This window comes from Helicoverpa armigera, chromosome 30 (genome assembly GCF_030705265.1).
Source record: "Helicoverpa armigera isolate CAAS_96S chromosome 30, ASM3070526v1, whole genome shotgun sequence".
NCBI classification, from domain to species: domain Eukaryota; kingdom Metazoa; phylum Arthropoda; class Insecta; order Lepidoptera; family Noctuidae; genus Helicoverpa; species Helicoverpa armigera.
Genome location: NC_087149.1, coordinates 5,125,224 through 5,151,295, shown reverse-complemented (window position 1 = coordinate 5,151,295; position 26,072 = coordinate 5,125,224). Strand labels below are relative to the sequence as shown.

The following is a 26,072-nucleotide window of genomic DNA, read 5'->3' as shown; positions in this document are numbered from 1 at the left end:
GCGACGTCACGCCGATGTATAACCAGGCCACACTACGTGCTCTACCCAGGGCACGTAGCGCGTGACGCGTGTACACGCCGGCGGAGCCCGCGAGCCCGCAGCCGCGCCCGTGCGACGTCACGCCGATGTATAACCAGGCCACACTACGTGCTCTACCCAGGGCACGTAGCGCGTGACGCGCGTACACGCCGGCGGAGCCCGCGAGCCCGCAGCCGCGCCGTGCGACGTCACGCCGATGTATAACCAGGCCACACTACGTGCTCTACCCAGGGCGCGTACGCGCGTGTACACGCCGGCGGAGCCCGCGAGCCCGCAGCCGCCCGTGCGACGTCACGCCGATGTATAACCAGGCCACACTACGTGCTCTACCCAGGGCACGTAGCGCGTGACGCGCGTGTACACGCCGGCGGAGCCCGCGAGCCCGCAGCCGCGCCCGTGCGACGTCACGCCGATGTATAACCAGGCCACACTACGTGCTCTACCCAGGGCACGTAGCGCGTGACGCGCGTGTACACGCCGGCGGAGCCCGCGAGCCCGCAGCCGCGCCGTGCGACGTCACGCCGATGTATAACCAGGCCACACTACGTGCTCTACCCAGGGCACGTAGCGCGTGACGCGCGTGTACACGCCGGCGGAGAGCCCGCAGCCGCCCGTGCGACGTCACGCCGATGTATAACCAGGCCACACTACGTGCTCTACCCAGGGCACGTAGCGCGTGACGCGCGTGTACACGCCGGCGGAGCCCGCGAGCCCGCAGCCGCGCCGTGCGACGTCACGCCGATGTATAACCAGGCCACACTACGTGCTCTACCCAGGGCACGTAGCGCGTGACGCGCGTGTACACGCCGGCGGAGCGCGAGCCCGCAGCCGCGCCCGTGCGACGTCACGCCGATGTATAACCAGGCCACACTACGTGCTCTACCCAGGGCACGTAGCGCGTGACGCGCGTGTACACGCCGGCGGAGCCGCGAGCCCGCAGCCGCCCGTGCGACGTCACGCCGATGTATAACCAGGCCACACTACGTGCTCTACCCAGGGCACGTAGCGCGTGACGCGCGTGTACACGCCGGCGGAGCCCGCGAGCCCGCAGCCGCGCCCGTGCGACGTCACGCCGATGTATAACCAGGCCACACTACGTGCTCTACCCAGGGCACGTAGCGCGTGACGCGCGTGTACACGCCGGCGGAGCCCGCGAGCCCGCAGCCGCGCCCGTGCGACGTCACGCCGATGATCGTGCGCAGGCACGCTGATATGCACGACCTCACCTGCAGGGGCCCGCCGCTGTCGCCCTGCGGATAAAATAAGCTACATTACTACATTATACCCGGCAAAAATAGGCTACATTTTATCCGGGTGCGGGAAAAGTTCACGATTAAAAGCGAGATTTTGAAAACACTCTGCTCAAAAATCAGAATTTCTTGGGTCTCGGCTCAAAAGGTGGGGTGCTAGTTTTTTCCGCCGCGTCAAGTAGTTTCATTAATGTATTGTTAGCGGTCAATTGTTAAGCCAGCTCTACACTTAGCCCGCGGAATGCGTTTTAAAGAATACGCGAAATGGCTCCACATTTGGCGTTTGCGCCCTTTCGCGGCATTACATAGATAGAGGGCAGCAAAACCGAGTGACCATAGACGTTTCGCCATGCAGCCGGGCGCCTCTGCTTGAAAGATTCTTTCTTCGAATGTCATTGTGACAAGACATGAAGGGCAATAGGATTTTGCCGCACTTTCTATTAATTTTACTTGATTTTAACATAAAACTATTTCTTATTATTTTCTTTGTAAATAACACTCGACAATAACACTGCTTCTTGTTTTTTTTAATTATAGGTGCTGCTTTATTGGGTTTCATTTATTGACAACGTACAAAATTGAACTATACGTACTGCGAAGCTGATTTATCCCAGAAAGTCTTTTGCAGTCGGCTTAAAAAATTTGACCCTGGAAACGAGTTAAAAAGTCTGAAATGTCCTTACCTCACAAGTGTCCCTGGCTTCCGTGGTGGTATCTCCTCCGTAGCACATCTGTATGTTGTGCATGTACCCTCGCTTCAGCAGCCGATGCGGAGGGAAGTTGTGAGAGCACTCCGCCGCTGAAAACTCGTATAGATTCACCTGAAATTACGATGGCACGTTAAACTGTAGGTCCCGGCTGTCCTTGAATATCCTTGGCAGTCGTTACGGGCAGTCAGAAGCCAGTAAGTCTGACGCCAGTCTAACCAAGGGGTGTCAGTTTGCCCGGATAACTAGGTTGAGGAGGTCAGATAGGGCAGTCGTTCTTTGTAAAACATACGGACTCAGCTGAATTCGGTTAGACTGGAAGCCGACCCCAACATTGTTGGGAAAAGGCTCGAGAGAAAGTTTTTAATATGCTTTTGTTATGTCGGCCTGAATGTAACTATGTAATGGAATCTCACAATGGAACTAGGTACGTATTTTAGGGGCACTGCCGTTCCTGAGGTCTAACTAGCTTGTAGCCTGCTCACCTCCTGCAGATTGTCAGCCAAAGGTCTATTCCTGCCGAGTTTGCCCCACCCAGTGGCGGAGGCACGCGACTGCGGCTGCCCGCCGACGTCCAGACACGCCGGGAACACTTCCTTACTGAATGTTACTCTGAGGAAATTGTATATCATAGCACTCATCATCATCATCATTAGTCTGCATCAGTACCGCCGTCACAAATCACCTATCCTCTCGAAATACATATAGAGAGTTGCTACCTAATTGCTACCAGCTACCATTAGTTGCTACCAATTGCTACCCTCGTGGTTTTGAAGATATTCAGCATCCTAAGGTGACATTCAGACATTCTGATATCAGGATGACTGTCACTTTTCCCAGTGTGAAGAAACGGCGCAAAAGTATTGAGTTTTTTTTCACCCAGAATTAAATTTTAGACCACATCGATTCAGTGGATAAAAAAATATCATTTTTTTAATGAGTTTTTGCGCCTAACAAAAGTAGATTAGCAAGTTGACAGTTCAATACAAAACAGTACTTTTGAGTTAGGCGCCATCTATAGTCTACCTGTCATATTAACTTACTAGCCGTTTTCCCGCAGTTTCACCCGCGTCCCGTGGTAACTACTGCCCGTACCGGGATAAAATGTAGCCTATGTTATGCTCGTGGATAATGTAGCTTTCGAATGGTGAAAGAATTTTTAAAAACGGTCCAGTAGTTTTTGAGCCCATTCATTACAAACAAACAAAGTTTTCCTCTTTATAATATTAGTATAGATGTATGCTAACTTGCTAATCTGTTTTTGTATATAAGCTAGGCGGATAATAAAGACCAGATCCCAAAGGCGATTATTTTCAATTGATTTACTGTCACTGCTTGCACTGCTCAACTTTTACTCACGGTTTAGAAATCTCCAACAACGCTATATCATGATATTTTGATGGCGGCGCGAAGTCTGGGTGTGGTATGACCCGGCTGATGTTGAATACTTGCCACCGCTCCGGAGGGTCTGACCTCTTGAGTAAGCCCAGGGCTGCGAAGCGTATTGGACCTCTGAAAAAGTTAAATATATCTAGGAATACTAATACATATTATAAAGCTGAAGTGTTAATTTGCTTTAATGCGCTAATTTCAGTTTGCAAAATTATAGGCTCCTCTTATCCGAATATGGGAAGTCGTTTCCACGGGACTCGGGTGCAATCTCTGGCAGAAGGTAATAGGTTAAAAAAGGTTATAAAAGTTCTTAAATATAAATTTCTATCTTTTTGTTATGTTTGTTTATGTTTATCTATTGTTATTCTGTGCCTCAGTCTGAAATCCATTAGTACCAAATAATTATTATCACACAACCACGATCACACCGTGGTTGTGTAATAATCATAAAAAAATATACATGCGGGTCAAACTGAAAACCGCCTTATGCTTTCTAAAATTGTATCTCAATCAGTTCACAATCAGTTCAGTTTAAAAATCCAGCCTTTCAAATTGTTTAAAATACATGACTACAAAGACTTACAGATAGTCTGACGATATGCAGTGCGCTGCAGTCAGTATGAAGGTCTCACTAATGAGTGAACCACCGCATAGCCACAGCGCTGACCCTGCATCTTCACCGAACCCCAGCAATGCCTGGAAATCATTAATACCGTCAAAAAAATATTTAGGACGCACAAAAATGGTTGGATTAATTGGATTTGTAATGACGTTTCTTAGCTAGTCATGTATTGTCATCAGAATATAATATGATATGTCTAATAGAACCCCGGGAAGTGGGTCAAATTAAGATTCCAAGATTTTCTCACATACATAGTTACAAGTGAAGCTAAGTAAGCGTGTTAAAAAGCAAAATTGTTTATTCAAACTTGGCTGCACAACACCACTTTTTGAACGTCAGAAACAATAGACAGCCCCCAAAACGCCCACCCTTCACCACTTCCTATGTGTTTTTGCTGGGAAGAAGAAGTGGCGCAACAAACTCCCCAGCAACACATGTCTGTCTGTAGGTTAGAAGAATCTTTCAACAATGTTTTATTTACCAACTAGCTTACGCCCGCGGCTTCACCCACGTCAAGTTCGGTTATATCGCATTTCCAAGAGACCTCTTCAAAAGACCGGGATAAAAACTATCCTATGTTCTTTCTCAAGGTCAACCCTATCTCTATGCCAAATTTTATTAAAATCAGTTCAGTGGTTTAGACGTGAAAGCAGTAGTGTAACAGACAGACAGACTGAGACTGACTTTCGCATTTATAATATTAGTAGGGATTTAGGCGAGGTAAATAAAGCTTACCATATGAGGATACCGATACATCTCGACGTTGTTCCCCGCAATGGCCACAGTGTGGGACCTTGTCTCGAAGAAGTAGCAGTTTCCTTGACTGTCCCAGAACCGCTCCAGGCCTCTAGTTTCACATGAATACGGTAATTTTGTCAGGTACTCTAAACATTCTGAAAATTTCAGTTTTTTTTGGATTTTGAGGACCTGCTAAGAGATGGTTAGTGGAATGGCATTTCGTGGCACAGTTAACGGCAGCGAGACGGTGACAATTTTTAGGTGCTCCGACGTACCCCTAAGACTGTCTGTGTCTTTAAGTTAGAGACTTACACACTGCAACCTTGTATTTTACTATTAGTCAAGTACAAGTTGGTCATGGTTGGCAACTAACGTCCTACAGTTTAGTCTGCAGTATTCAGCGTTTTTGAAGAATTGATTCATCCACACCTTTAAAAACTAACTTGCTGTGCCCGACAGGGTCTATAATTGTTTTTTTTTTGTTTTAACTGACCAGCAGGTATACATTATGGGACGCAATAGAGTAATGAGTATTGAGTATATATTGAATGAAGATATTTCCATGATATTGATTACGAAAAGATTATCAACTTACTATCTCTCGCCTTTTGACCAGTTTTGAAGAAAATTCCTCCTTGATTATCAACTATGGCATTTCTAGAATATGAAACATGAAAAGTTAGTACAACATAAGTCATGAATAAAGCAAATATAATTGAAAGCTTTATTTAATAATGGTGTCCAGACAGTAAAGGAAAACATCTCGAGAAAATCTCGACTATAAAAGTGAAGAAGAAAGAAAGAAATCCCCAACCCGCATTGAGCAAGCGTGGTGATTAACGCTCAATCCTTCTCCGTGTGAGAGGAGGCCGCAGCCCAGCAGTGGGACGATACAAAGGCTGATGACGAAGATTATGACAGTAAGTTATCATATATAAGCTATTTTAATAGTTACCTACCTGGTATCATTGACTAGTTTACAATCCAAACAGCAGACAACTGGTTCCTTTCCTTTGAATGAACATATCTGCAAAATAAATCAAGTTGGATATACATATAGGGGGCTTCAGGAGGAACATGGTACGTACGTTAGTCAGTAAGAGTCTGACACTCCCTCACGCTGCACCCACAGCGGGAGGGGTATTTGATGATTTCCCATAAAAAAGGACCCACCAATTTAACGTGCCTCCCAAAACCCGAGTTTGTCACTCGTCCACGAACAGACGGTGCCAAGGGTTGCTTAACCTTAGGGTGCGTCTACACGGCGCATGTAGCTGGAGCAAGTTAGCATGCGCAAGTGATAAGAGCACATCATCATCATCATCATCATCATCGTCTCAGGCATAGGACGTCCACTGCTGAACATAGGCCTCCCCCTTAGATCTCCACAGATACCTGTTGATGCTTTGATACATGCGCGATGCGCGAGTCGCTGGACCCGCACGTTTTTAAAATGCATGTAACCTACACATGTGCCTCAACATGCGCAAGCTACTTGCATCGTGTAGATGCACCCTATAATTGACCGACCCGTGCGGCTGTCACTTAGCCACAAGCCCCCTTATGACCGGCTCTGGTTGCAATAAATGCGTATTTTGGTTACTTTTACCTTTGGATATTGTTTATTTTTTATGTCTATCACTGTAGATAGGCACTTGTAGATGCTAACACATTTGCCAACTCCCTTCTCAGTGAAACACGGCTCCCCTGAAATTGTAAACGAATTTTCGTAATGAAAAATGCTTTGTGAAAGGTATTCTACTAATATTATACACGAGTAAGTTTTTATATGTATGGATGGATATATGTCGGTTTTCTTTCACGCAAAAACTACTGCATGGATTTTGATGAAACGCAGATGATGATGTAGAACTCATATAAAGAGATCAGTCAGCTGCGCAGGACATATTACAGTGCACGCACATTTGCTTGGACTGCGGTGCACTCACTATTCCTTCACTCTCATGGCGCGATGGGGCGACAATCCGACACCACCGGAGATAGATCACAAGCAGAGCAACATAATCGTACTCTCCGACGCTCGTGTGTGTCAATCACTGACTTCCAGGCTCTGGGTTCCTCAAAGCGATTTCGGCCCGACCCGGGAATCGAACCCGACGCCTCGTCGTGCTCAGCAGCCACGCTTGCGACAGCTAGATCAACGAGGCAGTTAAATAATTACATATGTTACTACATAGTGAGTGTAAGTTGTACTACATAACTGTTAAAGCATTAATCGCAGTTTGATACCGAGACTAATCTATTTACTAATCTAGTTTTACCCAGTGGTTACCAAGGCAACCTGGTCAGAAACGCAGTCGCTCCTTATAAAACACTAGTAGGTACTTAGCTGCATCCTCACTAGACTGGAAGCCGATACTAACATAGTTGGAAAATGCCATTATTAAATTTATTGAATTATTATTCAAAACTTTGACTAACCTTCCATTTTATCGAACGTACACACCAGTGAAACACAAACCAATATACAAACTACACTTTTATAAATCATAGCTACAATTTTACACTAATACCTATTTTAATAATAAATTCTAAAGTCATGTGTTCAACGTGAACAACGACATCATACTGTATTATATGTAAAAGATAAAGTTACAAAACTGGAGCCCGATTCTGCTAAGTTAATAATGTCAAAATCGAATAGAAATCGAATCGCAATAGGTATGATCGCAATAGCAGTTTTAACCATATCGGACATTCTGCTACAATGGAGTATAAGACCAATCGTATTCCAACGACATTCGATTGGTTTGCGATTGGTCTGTTATTTTGGTGATTTTGGTCTATACGGTAGTTTGCTCTACAATCATATTGCAATCTTAAATCATTTGCAGACAATATGATTCATTATTGAATCACAGAAAATTATAAAAGCGTTTATTTTAAAGAAAAAATAGCGGAATGCCACATACGCTTCAATCGTAATTGAGTCGTGATTGGATCTCAGTCGGATGTGAATCGTATGTCGCTTAAGTAAAATTAACAGAATTGAGCCCCTGCTTGTAACTTTATAAAACTCGTTTTTATATTGTTTTTTTTCCTGCTTGTTACTGGGTAGGTGGGACCTGCTATTTTTTGTTTGTTCTTAACTATTTCTGGACTGTATCCGGGTTGTAATTAGCCGTTCCCAACTATGTTGGGTTCGATTTCTAGACAGAAACTGTGCTGGCCTAAGCACTGTTGGTCACAAAAGTTCTGTGCCTCCTAATATCCCAAAATATAATTTGGGAAATCCCTGTGGGATTTTAACCTATTTGTCTTAGGAAAAAGGGCTAGGTAAAGGCTAAGGGTCTAGGGCTGCCATCACGAATTTCGCTAAACCCGGACAAACATTAAAAAAACCCGGCCATTTCGCGTAAATCGCATTTTTCCCCCGTGTCCATTTCGACCGCGCGGCCACCTCATAATTTTTGATGAAACTTTGCCAGGAATTAGTAGTAATTTGTTACTTTTCACTCCTCTTTTCCTGAATTTGTTACAAAAAAAACCAAGCCGCTATGACAAAGAACAGTTGGCCGCTAGAACCGCCACTTGCCGTAGTCATCGCCCGTGATTACTCAGAAACTATACAATGCAGATAGACGAATGATACATCAAAAGAAAGGTCTTAATTTGTTAAATTTGTTACAAAAATAAAAAAGGTCAAAACGTAGATATACAAAAAGTTATGCAATGTTAAGTTTTCAGGTTATGAGTAGGTAAGTATATCACCGTAGGCACCAAATTAATAGAGGCTAATGTGTATAGAAAATTAGTCTTTAATTTGTTACAGCGAAAAAAGACAAAAAAATACTAGAAAGCAGGTTCAATAATATGTTAGAGTCGATTTTAGTTGGCCGCGCGGACGGCAATATGCCTAAAATACAATTTCGTTTTTCTCGTTATTAAAAGTAGGTTTTAGCTTAATTAAAGTACTAGTCGATGGGTAACGTAACCTAGTTTGAATAAATATAGCGAATTTAACTGCAGCATTCGTATTTTAGGAGATATTTACAAAAACACAGTGGTATGAAACTGTATGAGAGTAGGGTGTCCATGCATTTTCACATATTCGAAATTTTCGTTATTCACGTCTTATTTTTTTAGGGAGAGTGCATCTTCTTCTTCTTCCGTCCCTGTTCCCGTTATCTGGGGTCGGGTCTCCTCACACTACGGCGCCAGGTTGGTCTATCCTGGGTTGTCATTTTTGGCAATTGGGCTTTCTTAAGGTCTCTTTCGATGTTTGACCACCAGGTCAATGGCGGGCGGCCTCTACCTCTCTTTTGTTCTGGCAAGTTTAGTGCGATTTTCACTATATGGTCTTCACCTCGTCTCATAATATGGCCATACCATCTAAGGCGATTTTCCGTCATTTTGTCCGTGATCGATGCAACTTTAAAGCTCCCCCTTATGTATTCGTTCCGAACTCTGTCCATTCTGGTCACCCCACCTGCCCAGCGCAGCATCTTCATTTCATTTACATGTGCTGTCTGTTCATGAGTTTTCTTGACTGTCCAGCATTCGGAACCGTACAGTAAGGCGGGCCTGACGGCTGTTTTGTACACTTTACCCTTTGTTCTTATGGGCATACGAGTATCACACATAACTCCTGTTAGTGACCGCCATTTCTGCCACGCTACATTTACACGGTGTGCAACATCGGTCTCTACGTTGGCATCCGGCGTGAGCATAGATCCTAAATATTTAAACTTGTTTACTGTGGGGATAGGTGTTGATCCAATACATATAGTTTCAGGAGTTGCATTTCCGCTAAAGGGGCATTTCATGTACTCCGTCTTACTTTTGCTCACTCGGAGTCCGTACTTCTCTAAAGAGTGTGTCCACGTATTTAACGTTTCTTGCAGGTCTTTTGCAGTGTTGGCCGCCAGCACTATATCGTCAGCATATAGTATAGTCCACGGTAAAGGCGATGGAATATGTTTGGTCAGATAGTCCATTACCAGATTAAACAAAAAAGGGCTCAAAGCGGATCCCTGATGGACCCCCACTTTGACCTCGAACGCGTTACTTAGTCCTGCTGGTGTTTTGACTCGTGTACTGATGTCACTGTACATATCTTTGATTATTGATGTGTATCTTTCCGGAACATTTTGCGCTCTTAGGGCCTGCCACACGAGTTTGCGAGGCACTCTGTCAAAGGCCTTTTCAAGGTCGATGAAGGCAAGATGAAGATCTGACTTGTTGATCCTGTGTTTTTCCATCAGAATTCTAACTGCCTGAATAGCATCAGTGGTTGATCTGGATGATGTGAAGCCAAACTGATTTTTTGATACATTTGCAATAGAGCAAAGGCGCTTATGTATGATCCGCTCCCAGATTTTTAGGGTGTGTGAAGTCAATTTTATACCTCTATAGTTTAGAGAGAGTGCATACTTTATAAAAATCAAAGTCACAAATAGATTAAAATTTCTTTATTCACAATCAACACAAAGGCAAACAAATCAATTGTTTGCCTTTGTGTTAACACAATGTGTCAAAAATGTGACACAGAGTTGAAAGGTGAACTTAAGCTAGGCGAGATCATAACATTTGATTTAAACGGAGCTGCAGACTCAGTTTTACTCACTGAATTGCCGATTACTCTTAGCATTAAGGATAATTATTATTTCTTAGTTGGTACTATAGAATTTATACTATAGATTTTAAATAACAATAAATATTTTTGTTACGACGACAATTCTTTTAAAATTGAAATACACACATTTTCGTGTCTAACTGACACGAAAATATGTGACACAGAATTTATAAATATTATGTTAGTTTATGAAGATTTTATATTTATCTGATTGTCTTTTATTACTTGATTTGTTTGCCTTTGTGTTGATTGTAAATAAAGAAATTTTAATCTATTTGTGACTTTGATTTTTATAAAGTATGCACTCTTCCAAAAAAAAATAAGACGTGAATAACGAAAATTTCGAATATGTGAAAATGCATGGACACCCTACTCTCATACAGTTTCATACCACTGTGTTTTTGTAAATATCTCCTAAAATACGAATGCTGCAGTTAAATTCGCTATATTTATTCAAACTAGGTTACGTTACCCATCGACTAGTACTTTAATTAAGCTAAAACCTACTTTTAATAACGAGAAAAACGAAATTGTATTTTAGGCATATTGCCGTCCGCGCGGCCAACTAAAATCGACTCTAACATATTATTGAACCTGCTTTCTAGTATTTTTTTGTCTTTTTTCGCTGTAACAAATTAAAGACTAATTTTCTATACACATTAGCCTCTATTAATTTGGTGCCTACGGTGATATACTTACCTACTCATAACCTGAAAACTTAACATTGCATAACTTTTTGTATATCTACGTTTTGACCTTTTTTATTTTTGTAACAAATTTAACAAATTAAGACCTTTCTTTTGATGTATCATTCGTCTATCTGCATTGTATAGTTTCTGAGTAATCACGGGCGATGACTACGGCAAGTGGCGGTTCTAGCGGCCAACTGTTCTTTGTCATAGCGGCTTGGTTTTTTTTGTAACAAATTCAGGAAAAGAGGAGTGAAAAGTAACAAATTACTACTAATTCCTGGCAAAGTTTCATCAAAAATTATGAGGTGGCCGCGCGGTCGAAATGGACACTTTCCCCCGAACGAGTACGATTTTTTTAAACAAAATAATACCTAATTTGTAATCCATTTACTATTAACATATACCTTAATTCAATGAGGTGCTTCCTTACATGGAAGTGTCCGGGTTTTCCCCGGACACTTCATGAAACCCCGCCCGGACGGCCTCCAAACGAGGACAAATGGCAGGACAAACGGATGGCAGCCCTAGACAAGGCACATAAATCCTTACTTATATCATGGAGAAATCGGTCTGTTAAATCTACAGACAGACATGTGTTGCTGGGGAGTTTGTTGCGCCACTTCTTCTTACCAGCAATAACAGATAGGAAGTGGTGAAGGGAAATTTTGACGTTCAAAAAATGCTGTTTTGCAGGCGAATTTGTATAAATGATTTTGAGTTTTGTCTATCGATCTATTGAACCGATTTAAATGAAATTTACAGATAGCTTGAGAAAAGATATACTTAGTCTATTTATACTACTTTATCCGTGTGGTGAACTGTAGGTCCCGGTTGTCATTGAACATCCTTGGCAGTCGTTACGGGTAGTCAGAAGCCAGTAACCGTGACACCAGTCTAACCAAGGGGTATCGGGTTGCCCGGGTAACTGGGTTGAGGAGGTCAGATAGGCAATCGCTCCTTGTGGCACACTGGTACTCAGCTGCATCCGGTTAGACTGGAAGCCGACCCCAACATAGTTGGGAAAAAGGTTCGAAGGATGATGATCCGCGTGGTGAAGTAGGACCTACCTAGTGTGTATTATTATAATAACTGGTCTGGACTTATTCTTCAATGCAGTTTGAAAATGTCAGTGACTTTAAACTTGCCATTCTGGTTGTTGTTGATAACTCTTAAGGCATTTCTATAGCCTAGTAATTAAATCATCCGTTTCTCAAGTACGAGAGTGCGGGTGCGATTCCAAGTTAAGTTTGCACCAATGTAATTTTTTTAGTTTATACTTACCGAGTGTATCTTTGATACCTACCAATGAAGTGAGTAAACTGGTTTCAAGTGCTTTAAGAGGGAATTACCTACTTCCAGCAGCTGGGTAAAAACTACCCCTTATGATCTGATCTGATGTACTTATATATGAAAAGATGTGAAAAAGTATGGATTTAAAATAAAACAAAAATATGTATGCTAAGCGCTTTTATTATAACTGAATAGAAACATTATTCTTATTCTTCATTAAAATCATTCAACATTTAAATACATTACAATCTAAGGATTCCTACACGACTGCGATTTTGCGACGCGACAAAAAAATCGCATTTTCGTTGTTGTCGAATCGCCAGTCATTGAACCCGGGTGAAACAACACAAGATATAAATAAATGCTTTAAATACTAATCGTTGCGACTAATCGCATTATTTTGTCGCATTAACGACTCTAAATGACTACGTATTAGATTCTTTATATCACATATTATATGTACAAATACCACGGAGGAAGGAAAGATAGCGGAGATGCCATAAGGAAGGTAGGTCAGGCGCCTTCTTGTAGCTCAAGCAACGTACGGTAGCCGTGATCAGTTACTAGAACTAACGAGACGTTCGGGTTCCTTGTCAAATCAAAACCAATCTGTCAAAGATTGGTGATTTTATTTTGAAAATGGGCGGGTTCTATGTAAAACGTTTAAGGGCGGAGCTAGTAACATTCCTCGTCCCCCTAACACCCGCATGTTGTCGCGCTACTTTCTTAGGAGATTTTGCGTTATGACATCTCCCCTAGTCATTTTGTTCTCCATGACAAATTTTAATATTTTTATCGTTATAACATAATGACAAAAAATAGAAGGAGAAAGATTACATATTTATTTTGGGACTAACTTATTCAAGACATGTCATCGGTTGATAGTAGCGTCAACTTCAGGTCAGTGGTAACAGTTTTATAGGAAAATCGTACTTATTACTATTGAGTTAAGGTGCATGACAGTTACCACTGATGGGCAGTCTACCGTACATTACAAAATGTTTTTTAATGAAAGTACAAACTACTTTTGGAAACAAAAAAAAAACACTTTTTTACGTGGAAAACTCAAAATATATATACCCCTTGCCACACTGGTTCTTTTTTTTTTCTTGTATACTTTTTGTTATTTTTCAATGACTGTATGTGTGGCTAAATAAATGGTTTAAAAATAATTACATTAATTTAATAAAAGATCTAAGTACATAGGGTTGGGAAGATAACCGATTGTAAAAAAGAGATTCTCGATTCAGATATATAGGAAATACATGATTTTTTTAAATACTACAAATCGCCTGTCTAAGCTATTTTGCTGACTAGTCAAAGTAGAAAAGTAGATTTATTTATTATTAATAATTCATAATACGTTAAGTATTATTTTTAAGTTGTACTTATAAATGTTAAGGGCGATTCATGTATTTTGAATATTATTTCTATTACAAATTAAATTAAAATCAATGTGGGTACTTTTAAAATAATAAGGTATACATATTTGTAATTATACATTTCTTCTCAATTTCAAATTACCCAAGGTTTTTACAACAGTTTTTTTTTACAGACTAGTAAAAAAAACAGAAGAAATTTTCTAAAATCTAATATTATAGGTATTTGTGGTAAATCCTAAATTATTATCTGAGTGTAATCATTTAAACAGAATTGGCAAAACATACAATAATTCTAATTTCTATTAAGTACAAATAGGCCTTATAATATTTTATAACAGGGTTTTTGAAAATGTGAAATAACATAGTTGTTCCTGAGATTAGCGAATTAAAACAAACAAACAGTTTAACATTATTATACATATTAAGTACAGATAAAGTAAAAAAAATACGACTAGTATTTTTGCTCAGATCATAAAATGACAAATAAGTTAGGTATAGTTATCGGCTCGGATATTGAGCCCTGACCTTCACCTGCGCAGAAGTGATTTATTGGTTTATTGCCTTAAGCGTACAGTGCGCAAAGCGATCCCAACTCTTCCGCCGAGAGCTCAATATCCGTGCCGATAACTATAATAAAGTAATTTTGGTACATTTTGACTAGCCAATTGGTAAATTTGGTATTTTTTACGTTTAAATTAAGTAATACATTGTTAGTAGAAATTAAATATTAAAATTACCTTTTTCATGCCAAGGTGTAGGTATGTTAGTAAGTTTTTAGTAACTCTTATATTATGTATTTCAGTATGTTAATCAGATCAGTAGTTTCCGAGATTAGCGCGTTCAAACAAACATACTACATATTTCTTTATTTTATAGTATTAGTAAACATACTTAGATATAAATATATATTTTCTATAATACTGGACAGTGTTAGTATCTAAACTAAATAGTGCATTGAATTTTGTTAATATTTTTACTTCTACATTTATTTTTACATACATTCACCGTTCATATTTAAGTACTATGTAATAGAATTAGAGCCCTATTAGGTAAAAACCGTATGAAAATCTGTTCAGTATTTTTGGAGATTACCGCGATAAGAAGTAGAAGACTGTTTTATAATAATACTAGCCGTTTTCCCGCGGTTTCACCCGCGTCCCGTGGGAGCTATTGCCCACACCGGGATAAAATATAGCCTATGTTACTCGCAGATAATATAGCTTTCTAATGGTGAAAGAATATTTAAAATCGGTCCAGTACTTTTTGAGTTTATCCATTACAACCAAACAAACAAACAAACAAAGTTTTCCTCTTTATAATATTAGTACAGATGTTATGAATTAAAGAGTTTTAAACTGACTATAATCGACTATATTATGTTAGTTCATAAGGTTAGGCAACTGATTGTAAAGAATTAAATAGCTAGCTTCTATAATGTTAAATATGCAGTATATGCTCTATTTGAGTAGGAGTAGTTCTCTTTTAGTTCAGTGCCTACTCATATGGAATATAAAATAGTCGATAAATCTATTTATTTAGTAAGTCGAGGTATTTATAATTGCTTAGTGATAGTGCAAATGACTGCCTATTGACTATGCCAGTGTTTTTCAAACTTTTTCCTTTCTTGACCCCTTTAAGGGGCATGCATCAACTGTTTGTGAGAAATTATATGTTTTACCTATATAAACATTAGATATAAATAATAAATAAATTGTTTATTGTCCCAAAATAGTTACATAATTGATGAGACAGCCCCATTAAGTTTTTAAAATACTTGTGTAGATATGAGGCGTGATATTATCTATTGCGGTAATAATATACCTCAAAGTAATTTTCGATGTCTTTTCTTAAACCGAAAGTTGTTACAATTCGAATATTTATTTGAACTATTATTATAAATATATTTCACACTAAGAAACAGGTTACATGTGTATTTAAAAAACTTCTTTTTCTTACTGAAGTTGTTTTAATAAATTAATTTGAATTGGTGAATCTTCAAAGTTAGAAAAATACTGGTCTTTACAATGGAAAATGTAATTCCTACACTGGCACAGTTTCTAAGTAGGTAAGTTTATTTAGAAATATATTATTTTTTTACAAATTATTATGCACTTTTTTGAGATACTTAAACATGTTTTTAAGATAGGTATAATATTTTAAGTAGGATTCTTAATTCGGTATAGTAATAACCAGAGGTCAGAATTAGGTGCTCATAAGTTGTTTTTGTACCTACTTAAGATTTTTGGAAAAATATGTAGCGTTAATTTTCGCGAGACAAGGCGAAATACGGGTCGAGTATCCAAAGCCATTTTTTTTTTAAGGGAAATCATCAAATGCCGGCTCCCGCTGTGGGTGCAGCTCTCGGGAGTGCCAGACTCTTACTGACTAAACCCCGCCATGTTCCTTCTGAAGCCCGCCATGTACCAGCGCCGCGGTCATGAGCGCGAACAATCCCGCGGCCCCGGTAGATTATAGAGGTACATTTATTTTTATATGTACTTCATACAAAACTACATAATTCCGACCTTTAGTATTAACTTAAGGCGCACACATACAAATAAATTACTGAGACCACTCAATCTGACTATAAACCAACTAACGGATTTCTATAACGTATCTATCCACGGTTTTGCGATTAGAGATTGAAGACATAGTTTACTAGCTAAACCCGCGTCCCGTGGGAACTACTGCCCGTACCGGGATAAAATATAGCCTATGTTACTCGGGAAGAGTGTAGCTTTCCAACAGTGAATAATTATTCAAATCGGTTCAGTAGTTTCGGAGCCTTTAGGGTCCAAACAAAAAAATATTTACTCTTTCATAATCATCATCATCATCATCTCAGGCGGCGGACGTCCACTGCTGAACATAGGCCTCCCCCTTAGATCTCCACAGATACCTGTTGGAGGCGACCTGCATCCAGCGTCGACGGCGACCGACATAAGGTCGACTTTATACCTTTCCGATTCTTTACTATATCAGTAAAGATATGGAGCTAATATCAATTCAATCTCTTATCGCAATTCAACGGATAGATAGCTTATAGAAATACATTGTAAATGCTAAATATTATTTATACATTATATTGTAACTGTTAAATATCTACTATTAATATACTGCAGTCTATTTAAGTACAAACTACTGGTTTGGGAATCACTGACCATATTGCATGTATTGTCCATTTCAAAACTTAGGAAAAACTAAACAAAATCTGATAATAATATTATCTCTCTAGCCTTTTCCCAACTATGTTGGGGTCGGCTTCCAGTCTAACCGAATGCAGCTGAGTACCAGTGCTTTACAAGGACCGACTGCCCTATCTGACACCCTCAACCCAGTTACCCGGACAACCCGATACCCCTTGGCAAGACTGGTGTCAGACTTACATGTTTCTGATACGTAACGACTGCCAAGGATGTTATATGACAGCCAAGTAGTTAAAAGTCAGACAACTAGTGTTACCAAGGGTTGTCCAGGTAACTGGGTTGAGGAGGTCAGATAGGGCAGTCTCTCCATGTGACACACTGGTACTCAGCTGCATCCGGTTAGACTGGAAGCCGACCCCAACATAGTTGGGAAAAGGCTCGGGAGATAAGTTTAACTTTCCCTCAAATGGTACACTGTACTATACAGGAATGAATTTTATCCAGTGCGCAAACTTTGTCAACTTATAGTTAAATAAGTTTTATAGATACATACGTATATTTTTATTTTGTTGTGTTTTAGTACAAAAAAAAAATAGTTATTGATAGCGAAAGATGTTTATTTTGTAAACGATTGTACGGTCACAGTACACGCGTAAAAATAGTGTCGTGTCCATATTTTGCTGGTTTTACGGTGGATATTTTTAAATAAGAATCAACATCTCGAGTGTGCGGGTTTGGGTTCGAATCCAGGTCAGGCAAGTACCAATGCAACTTTTCTAAGTTTGTATGTACTTTCTAAGTATATCTTGGACGCCAATGGCTGATAAAAAGGTGAAGGAAAATATCTTGAGGAGACCTGGACAATACAGTCTGAAATCGTCAACCCGCCGCATTTAACAAGCGTGGTGATTAACGCTCAATCCTTCTCCGTGTGAGAGGAGGCCGCAGCCCAGCAGTGGGACGATAAAAAGGCCGTAACCGTAATTTTATATATAAAAAAAATACTGATGCAGATATGTTCTTGTATATTGTGTTCTTGTTCTTCAAACGGTAAAACAGGACCCTATTGTTTTCGGTCCTCTGTCCGTCCGTCCGTCCGTCCGTCACCAGGCTATATCTCATGAACCGTGATAGTTAAAGAGTTGAAATGTTCACAGATGATGTATTTCTGTTGCCGCTTTAACAACAATTACTGAAAGCAAGAATTAAAAAAATATTTTGGGGGGCTCCCATACAACAAACGTGATTTTTTCGCTCATGTTATAAATAATGGTACGAAACCCTTGGTGCGCGAGTCTGACTCGCATTTGGCCGGTTTTTTATTTTTTGCGCACAGCTTAAAATCCAATCCTATATACATATGTAATACTACGGGCATCACCTGACTGTAGGTGGTGCGAGTAGAACCTGTTGTTATTTCAAGAGTTTCTCCTGCTCATCAGGTCTGGCGAATACGTCTCCGTTGCGGGTTTCTGGTGAGGTTCGGGAGGCAAATGATGAACGGGTGTGGGGGGAGGCTGACACTGGGAGGGGGTGGGGAGATACCTGAAGACAATAAACAAATCGTTACCAGACTTTAAAAAGTGGGGCGGCAGTTTTATGATAGTTAAAATTATTTACATCTAGCTAGAGTAAATATATAATACACTAGCTTTTGATATGACTTCCGGCAGATTTTTGGTTTGACCAAAAACTATTCTGTGTCCTTTCTCAAGTTCTAAACTATGTCTGCCTGTACCAAATTTCACACAAATCGGTTTAATAGCTTAGGCGTGAAGAAAAGACAGACAGACAGACAGACAGAGTTACTTTCGCATTTATAATATTAGTTTGTAATTTGTAAAGTTTGTATTTGGATAAAAGTTACAATATCTTACCTGTCTCGAAGGCGTTTTATGTTCACCACTAATACTTATATCTTCATCCACAGATTGTAATAACTGCAAAAAAACAGAAAATATATATAATATAAATATAGTCTATGGACGGGTCATAAAATGGGACCCAAATTCATCCAACTTTTAACCGGATTTTCTATATACGTTTCTTAAAAACTACATACATACTTATTACATAATATCATTTGGTATGACGACAGCACATCAACCTACCTCAATACGTCAAATATCTTCAATAGATTTTCAACCTTATCACAATACTGTTACAGCCTTTTATCGTCCCACTGCTGGGCTGCGGCCTCCTCTCACACGGAGAAGGATTGAGCATTAATCACCACGCTTGCTCAATGCGGGTTGCTGATTTCAAACTGTATAGTCCAGGTTTCCTCAAGATGTTTTCCTTCACCTTTTTGTCAGCCATTGGTGTCCAAGATATACTTAGTGAGTACATGTATACAAACTTAGAAAAGTTGCATTGGTACTTGCCTGACCTGGAATCAAACCCGCGCCCTCATACTCGAGAGGTTGGTTTTTTACCCACTAGGCCACCAAGACATTATCACAATAGTGGAAGTGGAATGTTCGATTGGTAAAATTCGACAGATACGGGTAGGTTGACCTGCTGGCGTTTGTACATAATAATTTACTTAGGACTACAATTTAGAGTCGTTTTTGCTAATTTACATGTACTTAAGTTACCATACACTACGCCAAAAACAGCTATACAATACATATAAATTGTTTATTATTTCACTTTGTACGTAATTTTAGATACTTTATATAACTTTTATGCAACAATACCGCTAGTCATTTTGTTCTCTATAGCTCAACCATTTTCGTGAGAACTTCTACACATTTTATAGTTATCGGCACGAATCTTGAGCTCTGACCTACATCTGCGCAGAAGAATTTATTGGGTCCCTTTTGTGGTATGAAGTTAGGCGCGGGAGCGGGCTAAAGCGGTGATTGGCCCGCAGCGCATCGCGTCATAGCCGTCACTCGGGATTGGTTCTTTGCTAATAAATCACTTTTGCGCAGATGTAGGTCAGAGCTCAAGATTCGTGCCGATAACTATACTAAAGTTACACTGAAAAAAACCTCAGTTCTGATTCCTCTCCAACATTTTAATGATCTTGGATAGTTGAACCAACATGAGCTGTTCAGTTTCCATCCTTCTCTTTTCCAACTCTAGTCTCTCTTCTCTCCAACCTCTATCTTCTATCGAGTCTCTTTCAAATTCTAGAAACCTCTCATATCGATCTAAGTATTCGAGTTGGCGATCATTCGATTCGATTTCATGTTGAATCGATGTATAATCTCGATGGTTGTGCGGTATATCGAGCTGTGGACGCGGGCGGGGCGGCTCTGCGCTCTCGGGGGATAGCTTGTGGAAGGATAGCAGCGACGAGTCGCAGTGGAACGTGGCTTTCTTTTTCTTGCAGTGCTCTCCTTCTACAACAGTGTTTGTATTATAACTGCTATGCCCTTTAGTTTTAGTATTTTAGTTATAGGTTTGTTTAATAGAATAGTTTTTAATTAAAATGTAAATATGATTTAAAAAACAAAATAAAAAAAATGGCACTCGAGATGCCGATCATTCGATTTGTAATCGATACCATTCGACTTATAATCGATATGATTTGATTGTATATCGATATCATTAGTTTGTATATCGATATCATTCGCTTATAATCGATATGATTCGATTGTATAATCGATATAATTCGACTCGATGTCGTGCTGAATCGATGTGTAATCGATATGATTGGGTTGTATATCGAGCTGCGGCCGCGGCCGGGGCGGCTCTGCGCTCTCGGGGGATAGCTTGTGGAAGGATAGCAGCGACGAGTCGCAGTGGAACGTGGCTTTCTTTTTCTTGCAGTGCTCGCCTTCTACAAGATTATTTTCATTTTTACTACTACTATCTCTACTACTAACTATCGATATCATTCAAATTGTAATCGATATCATTCGATTTATAAATAATCGATATCATTTGATTTATAATCGATATCATTTGATTTATAATCGATATCAATCGATGTATAATCGATACTATTCGACTCGATTTCGTGCTGAATCGATGTGTAATCGGTATGGTTGGGTTGTATATCGATATTATATGATGCATAATCGATACGATTCGATTGTATTTCGATACTATTCGACTTATAATCGATACCATTCGATTTATAATCGATATCATTTGATTTATAATCGATATGATTCGATTGTATATCAATATAATTCGCTGTATAATCGTTATGATTCCATTGTATATCGATATGAATCACTGTATATCGATATGATTCGACTCGATGTCGTGTTGTATCGATGTGTAATCGATATGATTGGGTTGTATATCGAGCTGCGGCCGCGGCCGGGGCGGCTCTGCGCTCTCGGGGGATAGCTTGTGGAAGGATAGCAGCGACGAGTCGCAGTGGAACGTGGCTTTCTTTTTCTTGCAGTGCTCGCCTTCTACAACAGTGTTTATATTGTTACTGATAAAGTATTTGGTTTAACTTATATAAGTACTCTAGATGGCGATCATTCGAGTTGTAATCGATATCATTAGTTTGAATATCGATATCATTTGATTTATAAGCGATACCTACATTTTTATAATCGATATCATCGGATTGTTATACAGATATCATTCAATTAATAATCGATATCATTCGACTCGATTTATAATCGATATCATTCGACTCGATTTATAATCGATATCATTCGATTTATAATCGATATCATTCGTTTATATATCGATATCATTTGATTGCATATCGATATGATTCCATTGCATCCATATCCATATTGATTATATATCGATATGATTCCATTGTATATCGATATGAATCGATATATAATCGATATGATTCGACTCGATGTCGTGTTGTATCGATGTGGAATCGATATGATTGGGTTGTATATCGAGCTGTGGACGCGGGCGGGGCGGCTCTGCGCTCTCGGGGGATAGCTTGTGGAAGGATAGCAGCGACGAGTCGCAGTGGAACGTGGCTTTCTTTTTCTTGCAGTGCTCGCCTTCTACAACAGTGTTTATATCGGGTGTGTCGTTCGTAATCACATTAAATGAAATGCGTTAATATACTGGTTGATATATGTCGATTAACACAAAGAAAAAAGAAAAATACGTAAAAATAAAAAAATGCATTTTAAAAATAAATTGACTTTATTAAAAGGGCACTAAAGTATATAATGCTATGATCCAAAAAAAAAAAATAACATCAGAAAAATCGCAAATCTCGCACAAATATTATTTTTGGTTCCCAAAATGGATTAATGGTCACCAAATTCTAATCCAACTTAAAGATTAATATTACTACCAAAAAGTTAGTGACGAAAACGAATCGCTGCAAAACCGACTCCACGTAGTCTTGTCTGCCCTACCCCTAGAGTGCAATTCAAAACCGCGTAGGCGCGGAGGGGCGAGGCGGCCTGCGAGCTGAGGCGCAGGTAGTTTTAAGGCTCGCCGCCGCGGCTGAGGCTGGCCGGCGGAGCTGGCCAGTAAGCCGAAGCTGCGGTGGTGAGCGTGAAAACCATCTGCGACGATAAGCTCGCATGGGACCGCCGGAGCCCTGCAGCGCCGGAGCCGTGACAGAAGCCTTGCTTGCTGCATGTTGCGTGCTTACATTTTAAACGCACTGAGTTACACACAAATTCATATAACAATAAATAAGCGACGTACGTTTGGGAACCACAGTATATTAATTGGTATTTGGGAAATATTCTAGTGATCGTTAGCTTTTTTAGTCTAACAAAAATGACCAAATTAGGAGTCATGGTATTACATAATTGGTAGCATCTAAGTAGTGACAATATATAATATTTGGTCTAAAGTGTATTTTAAAGGCGTCCATATATTTTTTTAGTAGTCAATAATACGAAAAAATGGTTTTATCTAATAATATTTTTGGAAACGTTATTTGGTGATCATTTATCCATTTTGGTAACCGTTTAGAATTTTTTTGGTAGTAAAATAGGTACTTTTTAGGGTGGTGTTTAAACATAAGCCTTTTTCAAACAAAGTAAATAGAATAAAAATGTGCGAAAATTAGAACACCATATAGAAGTCAGTCATTACAAACAACTGAAATTCTCCCTTGAAAACTGACAGCTGTCAACTGGTCAAAACATTTGATACTCCTAACTTTATCTTTGCTTTACACATGATGTTGTAAATTATGAAAACGAAAAACGAGTCCTGTGGCTAAACCACTGAATGGATTATGTTATTTTTTTTACAATTCGATATAGAATATCATGAAGTACATGTGATAGAATTTTGTGTGATTATGAACGACACACCCGATATGTACTAAAACTACACATCATCTGCCTACCCTTATCTGACAGTTAAACCATAACTTCAGGTTTCACAGGTGTTGGATAGTAATATCTAGCAAAGTTATAAGCAGCCTTTATCTTTCAGATAACAATAACTATCAGATAACTAAAAATTATTTCGATTAATGGCCAATTTTACAAGTAAGTAACTGATAAAGTCTATGAGTCAGAGACTAATCTGACAGTTAAACTAAAACTTTTGATTTCATAGTATATATCTGGCGACTGGCAAGCATTCTTTATCTGGCAGATAGCAGTAACCATCGGATAACTAACCAACACTTTATCGGAAACCAAGTGTAACAGGGCCTAAATAATATAAGTTCTCTAAATATCGATAACACTTTGTAAAACTGGTAGGTAGTCAGAATTACTGGCTTCTCTTTCTGACTGCATCGGAACGACTAACAAAGATTTTTTATCAAATGTTTAAATTAACGACATCCACGGATGTTGCTTAACCTTATGATCGATCGAACCGTGCGACTATTGCTTAGCCACATTTTAACGTAAATGTTTGTCCATACAATAGAGGTATAAAAAAACTAACCATTAGCCTTCTCATCAGTATTCTTATTCAAAACACTTTTCTTGAACCAGAAGTTATTTTCTACGCATTCCGCACAGTTACTGGCATCCAAATCTTTGCTCAAATGTTTGGGCAAATCTATATTCAACTTGGCAAACTTATCATAATTGGCCCAGTATTTTGCAGTGTCGCAAGCATTTGCGTAAGATTTTGAAGGCCCAGTTTTTGTTAATTCGTTGTAAGACTTCGTCGTCACGCCCATTTTAGCTTTTGAAGTGTCGGAGTGAGACCAGTATTGGTTGGGTTTAGACAAATATTTGTCGGAGTTTACATCCAACTTTTCAGAAGATTTATACGTTTGGGGGATTTGCATCAGTTCTATTATGTTCACTCTTTGGGGGAACTGGAAAATTAGTAGTTTTAGAATTACAGTTGATTGTAAAAAACTATGGGTATGATGCAAAAATTCGGCTAATTTAATGTGTTAATATTACTGAAAATTACTTAAACAGAAAGATTGAATAATTCTAGGAGTACTTGATTTCAAAAAAATAGGCAACTTAAAAAATTACTAAAATTATTCAATGTTTAAAAAACACATGATTTTGTCATCCTGCACTTGATTGCAGAAATGAGTTAAATTTAAATAAATGAGCAGATGATATTACTATTTTTTTAATTTTAGGACTACTATTACAAATACTTCAAAAATATTACTGAAATATTATATAGACAACCATGATTTTTTTAATATGTACTACCCGCCCACTCCTTCTCTGTATAAGAAGATCCATACCTCTTCCGACCAGTCAGTCAAAAAAATACTCTACACATCGCTAATACAGTTAAAATTGAACCTTATTAATAGTAGAAGTAGATCCTAAATCATCTGTATTCCTAGTGGACGCAGTGCTAGTAGACTTGCCGAGTAATTTCTTAGATATTAACGAAATTGGTATATTGCCACTCGATTTACTTGAGTTACATAAGTTCTGGAAAAGGATAGGATAGGATAGACAGCGTTATCATAAAAAAATAAACATCTGTTGAACACTTGTCTAAAAAAAAGTGTGGCTACAAAACCGATCAGATCAGTTCAGATCTAATTTCAACGTAACAATCTGACATTTTTTTAGACAAGTGTTCAACAGACGTTTAAAAGTTTTTGTGGTACAGAGATAGTCTAGATAAAGATACCTCAGTTTTATCATCGTTTGTTTAACCTTTTTCCTATTTTGAGGATTATCTGACTTCCTCAACCCAGTTACCCGGGCAACCCAATACCGTTTGGTAAGACTGGTTGTCAGACTTACTGGCTTTTGACTACCCGTAACGAAATCATAAGAACTTACCTTAAAAAAAAGTACTGCAATAGCATAACTAAAATCTTCACTTAAGTAAAGCAAATACTATGCTAAAAATAACATAAAAGTAGGTCCAGATGATCATCATCATCTCAGGCGGCGGACGTCCACTGCTGAACATAGGCCTCCCCCTTAGACCTCCACAGATACCTGTTGGAGGCGACCTGCATCCAGCGTCGACGGCGACCGACATAAGCTCGTCTGTCCACCTTGTTTGTGGACGTCCAGATAAAAGTGAGATAATCTCGCACAAACATATATACTTACAGGTCAAACTGAAAACCTTATTTTTTGAAGTTGGTTAATAAAAATATTAGACTTTAACAAATAGTTTACCTTATCAACTTCTGTATCAAATTGTTCGTTCGTTGCTCCTTTTGATAATGCGCCCTTTTCCATAAGAGTAGCTCGTTTGGCTGCTAGGTAGAGAGATCTGAAAAAATATATAACGTAGTTATATACAAGTATATAATGTTACATATCATATTTAAACTTTAACAGCCTTACTACAAAAACTTGAACATCTGTTCAACACTTGTCTAAAAAAAATGACAGATTATGATGTTGAAATAAACTACGTTTTGCAGCCACACATTTTTAGACAAGTGTTCAACAGACGTTTAAAAGTGTTTATGGTACGACGGTGAGAGATTATTTTTCATATACAAACTAAAAAGGAGATGACCAAAAAAAGGATTCAGTATAATTTGTGGGTTTTAAAAAGTATTTCAAATCATCTAAAAACCATGGGGTTCTCTTTTTATAACGTTTTTTCGATCAAGATTTTAGCTCACAAAAAAGTTTACTTTTACTATTTGATGTTCGTTAGAAGTTGAATGCAGACTCGTGATTGGACCGTTTTGCATTGTTAAGTCATTTGTTATATTTGACAATGTCACATGGCGCGATTTTCAAAGACAATTTCTCCAAAAACATTTCATAGCCAGTTGTGAAGGTTGCATGTAACTGCGAAACCTCTCCAAGTAGGTAAGGTCGGTGCTTAATCGTATCTGGAGTGGTTAAATACAAGACCTTTTAGTCTCCAGACAAACTCTGTAACTA

General features: G+C 39.1%; 2 protein-coding genes across 2 annotated transcripts in view; both read right to left on the bottom strand.

The window, feature by feature from the left end:
- Positions 1 to 1,001: 1,001 nt before the first annotated feature.
- Positions 1,002 to 4,766, bottom strand: LOC110383576 (serine protease snake). The gene is made up of 6 exons (XM_064042838.1): positions 4,746 to 4,766; positions 3,972 to 4,084; positions 3,356 to 3,508; positions 2,482 to 2,608; positions 1,973 to 2,110; positions 1,002 to 1,289 (listed from the first exon to the last, which is right to left on the bottom strand). Exons 1-6 carry the CDS (start codon positions 4,764 to 4,766, stop codon positions 1,107 to 1,109), a joined length of 735 nt encoding a protein of 244 aa, XP_063898908.1. The 3' UTR covers positions 1,002 to 1,106.
- Positions 4,767 to 17,562: 12,796 nt separating this feature from the next.
- LOC110381567 (unextended protein) overlaps positions 17,563 to 26,072 on the bottom strand; it is a 34,322-nt gene continuing 25,812 nt past the window's right edge. Inside the window, exons 15-17 of the mRNA XM_064043003.1 lie at positions 25,347 to 25,443; positions 18,732 to 18,794; positions 17,563 to 18,399 (exon numbers count right to left, since the gene is read on the bottom strand). Coding sequence (XP_063899073.1) covers positions 18,268 to 18,399; positions 18,732 to 18,794; positions 25,347 to 25,443 — 292 coding nt within the window. The 3' untranslated portion in view covers positions 17,563 to 18,267. The remainder of the gene's footprint in view (positions 18,400 to 18,731; positions 18,795 to 25,346; positions 25,444 to 26,072) is intronic.

Coding starts and splice junctions, on each gene's coding strand:
- LOC110383576 (XM_064042838.1), bottom strand. CDS start 4,766: ATGTATCGGTATCCTCATATG. Junction 2,609..3,355: donor TTGTTGGAGATTTCTAAACC/GTGAGTAAAAGT, acceptor CAATTTCCTCAG/AGTAACATTCAGTAAGGAAG. Junction 1,290..1,972: donor AAGCCAGGGACACTTGTGAG/GTAAGGACATTT, acceptor TTTTATCCGCAG/GGCGACAGCGGCGGGCCCCT.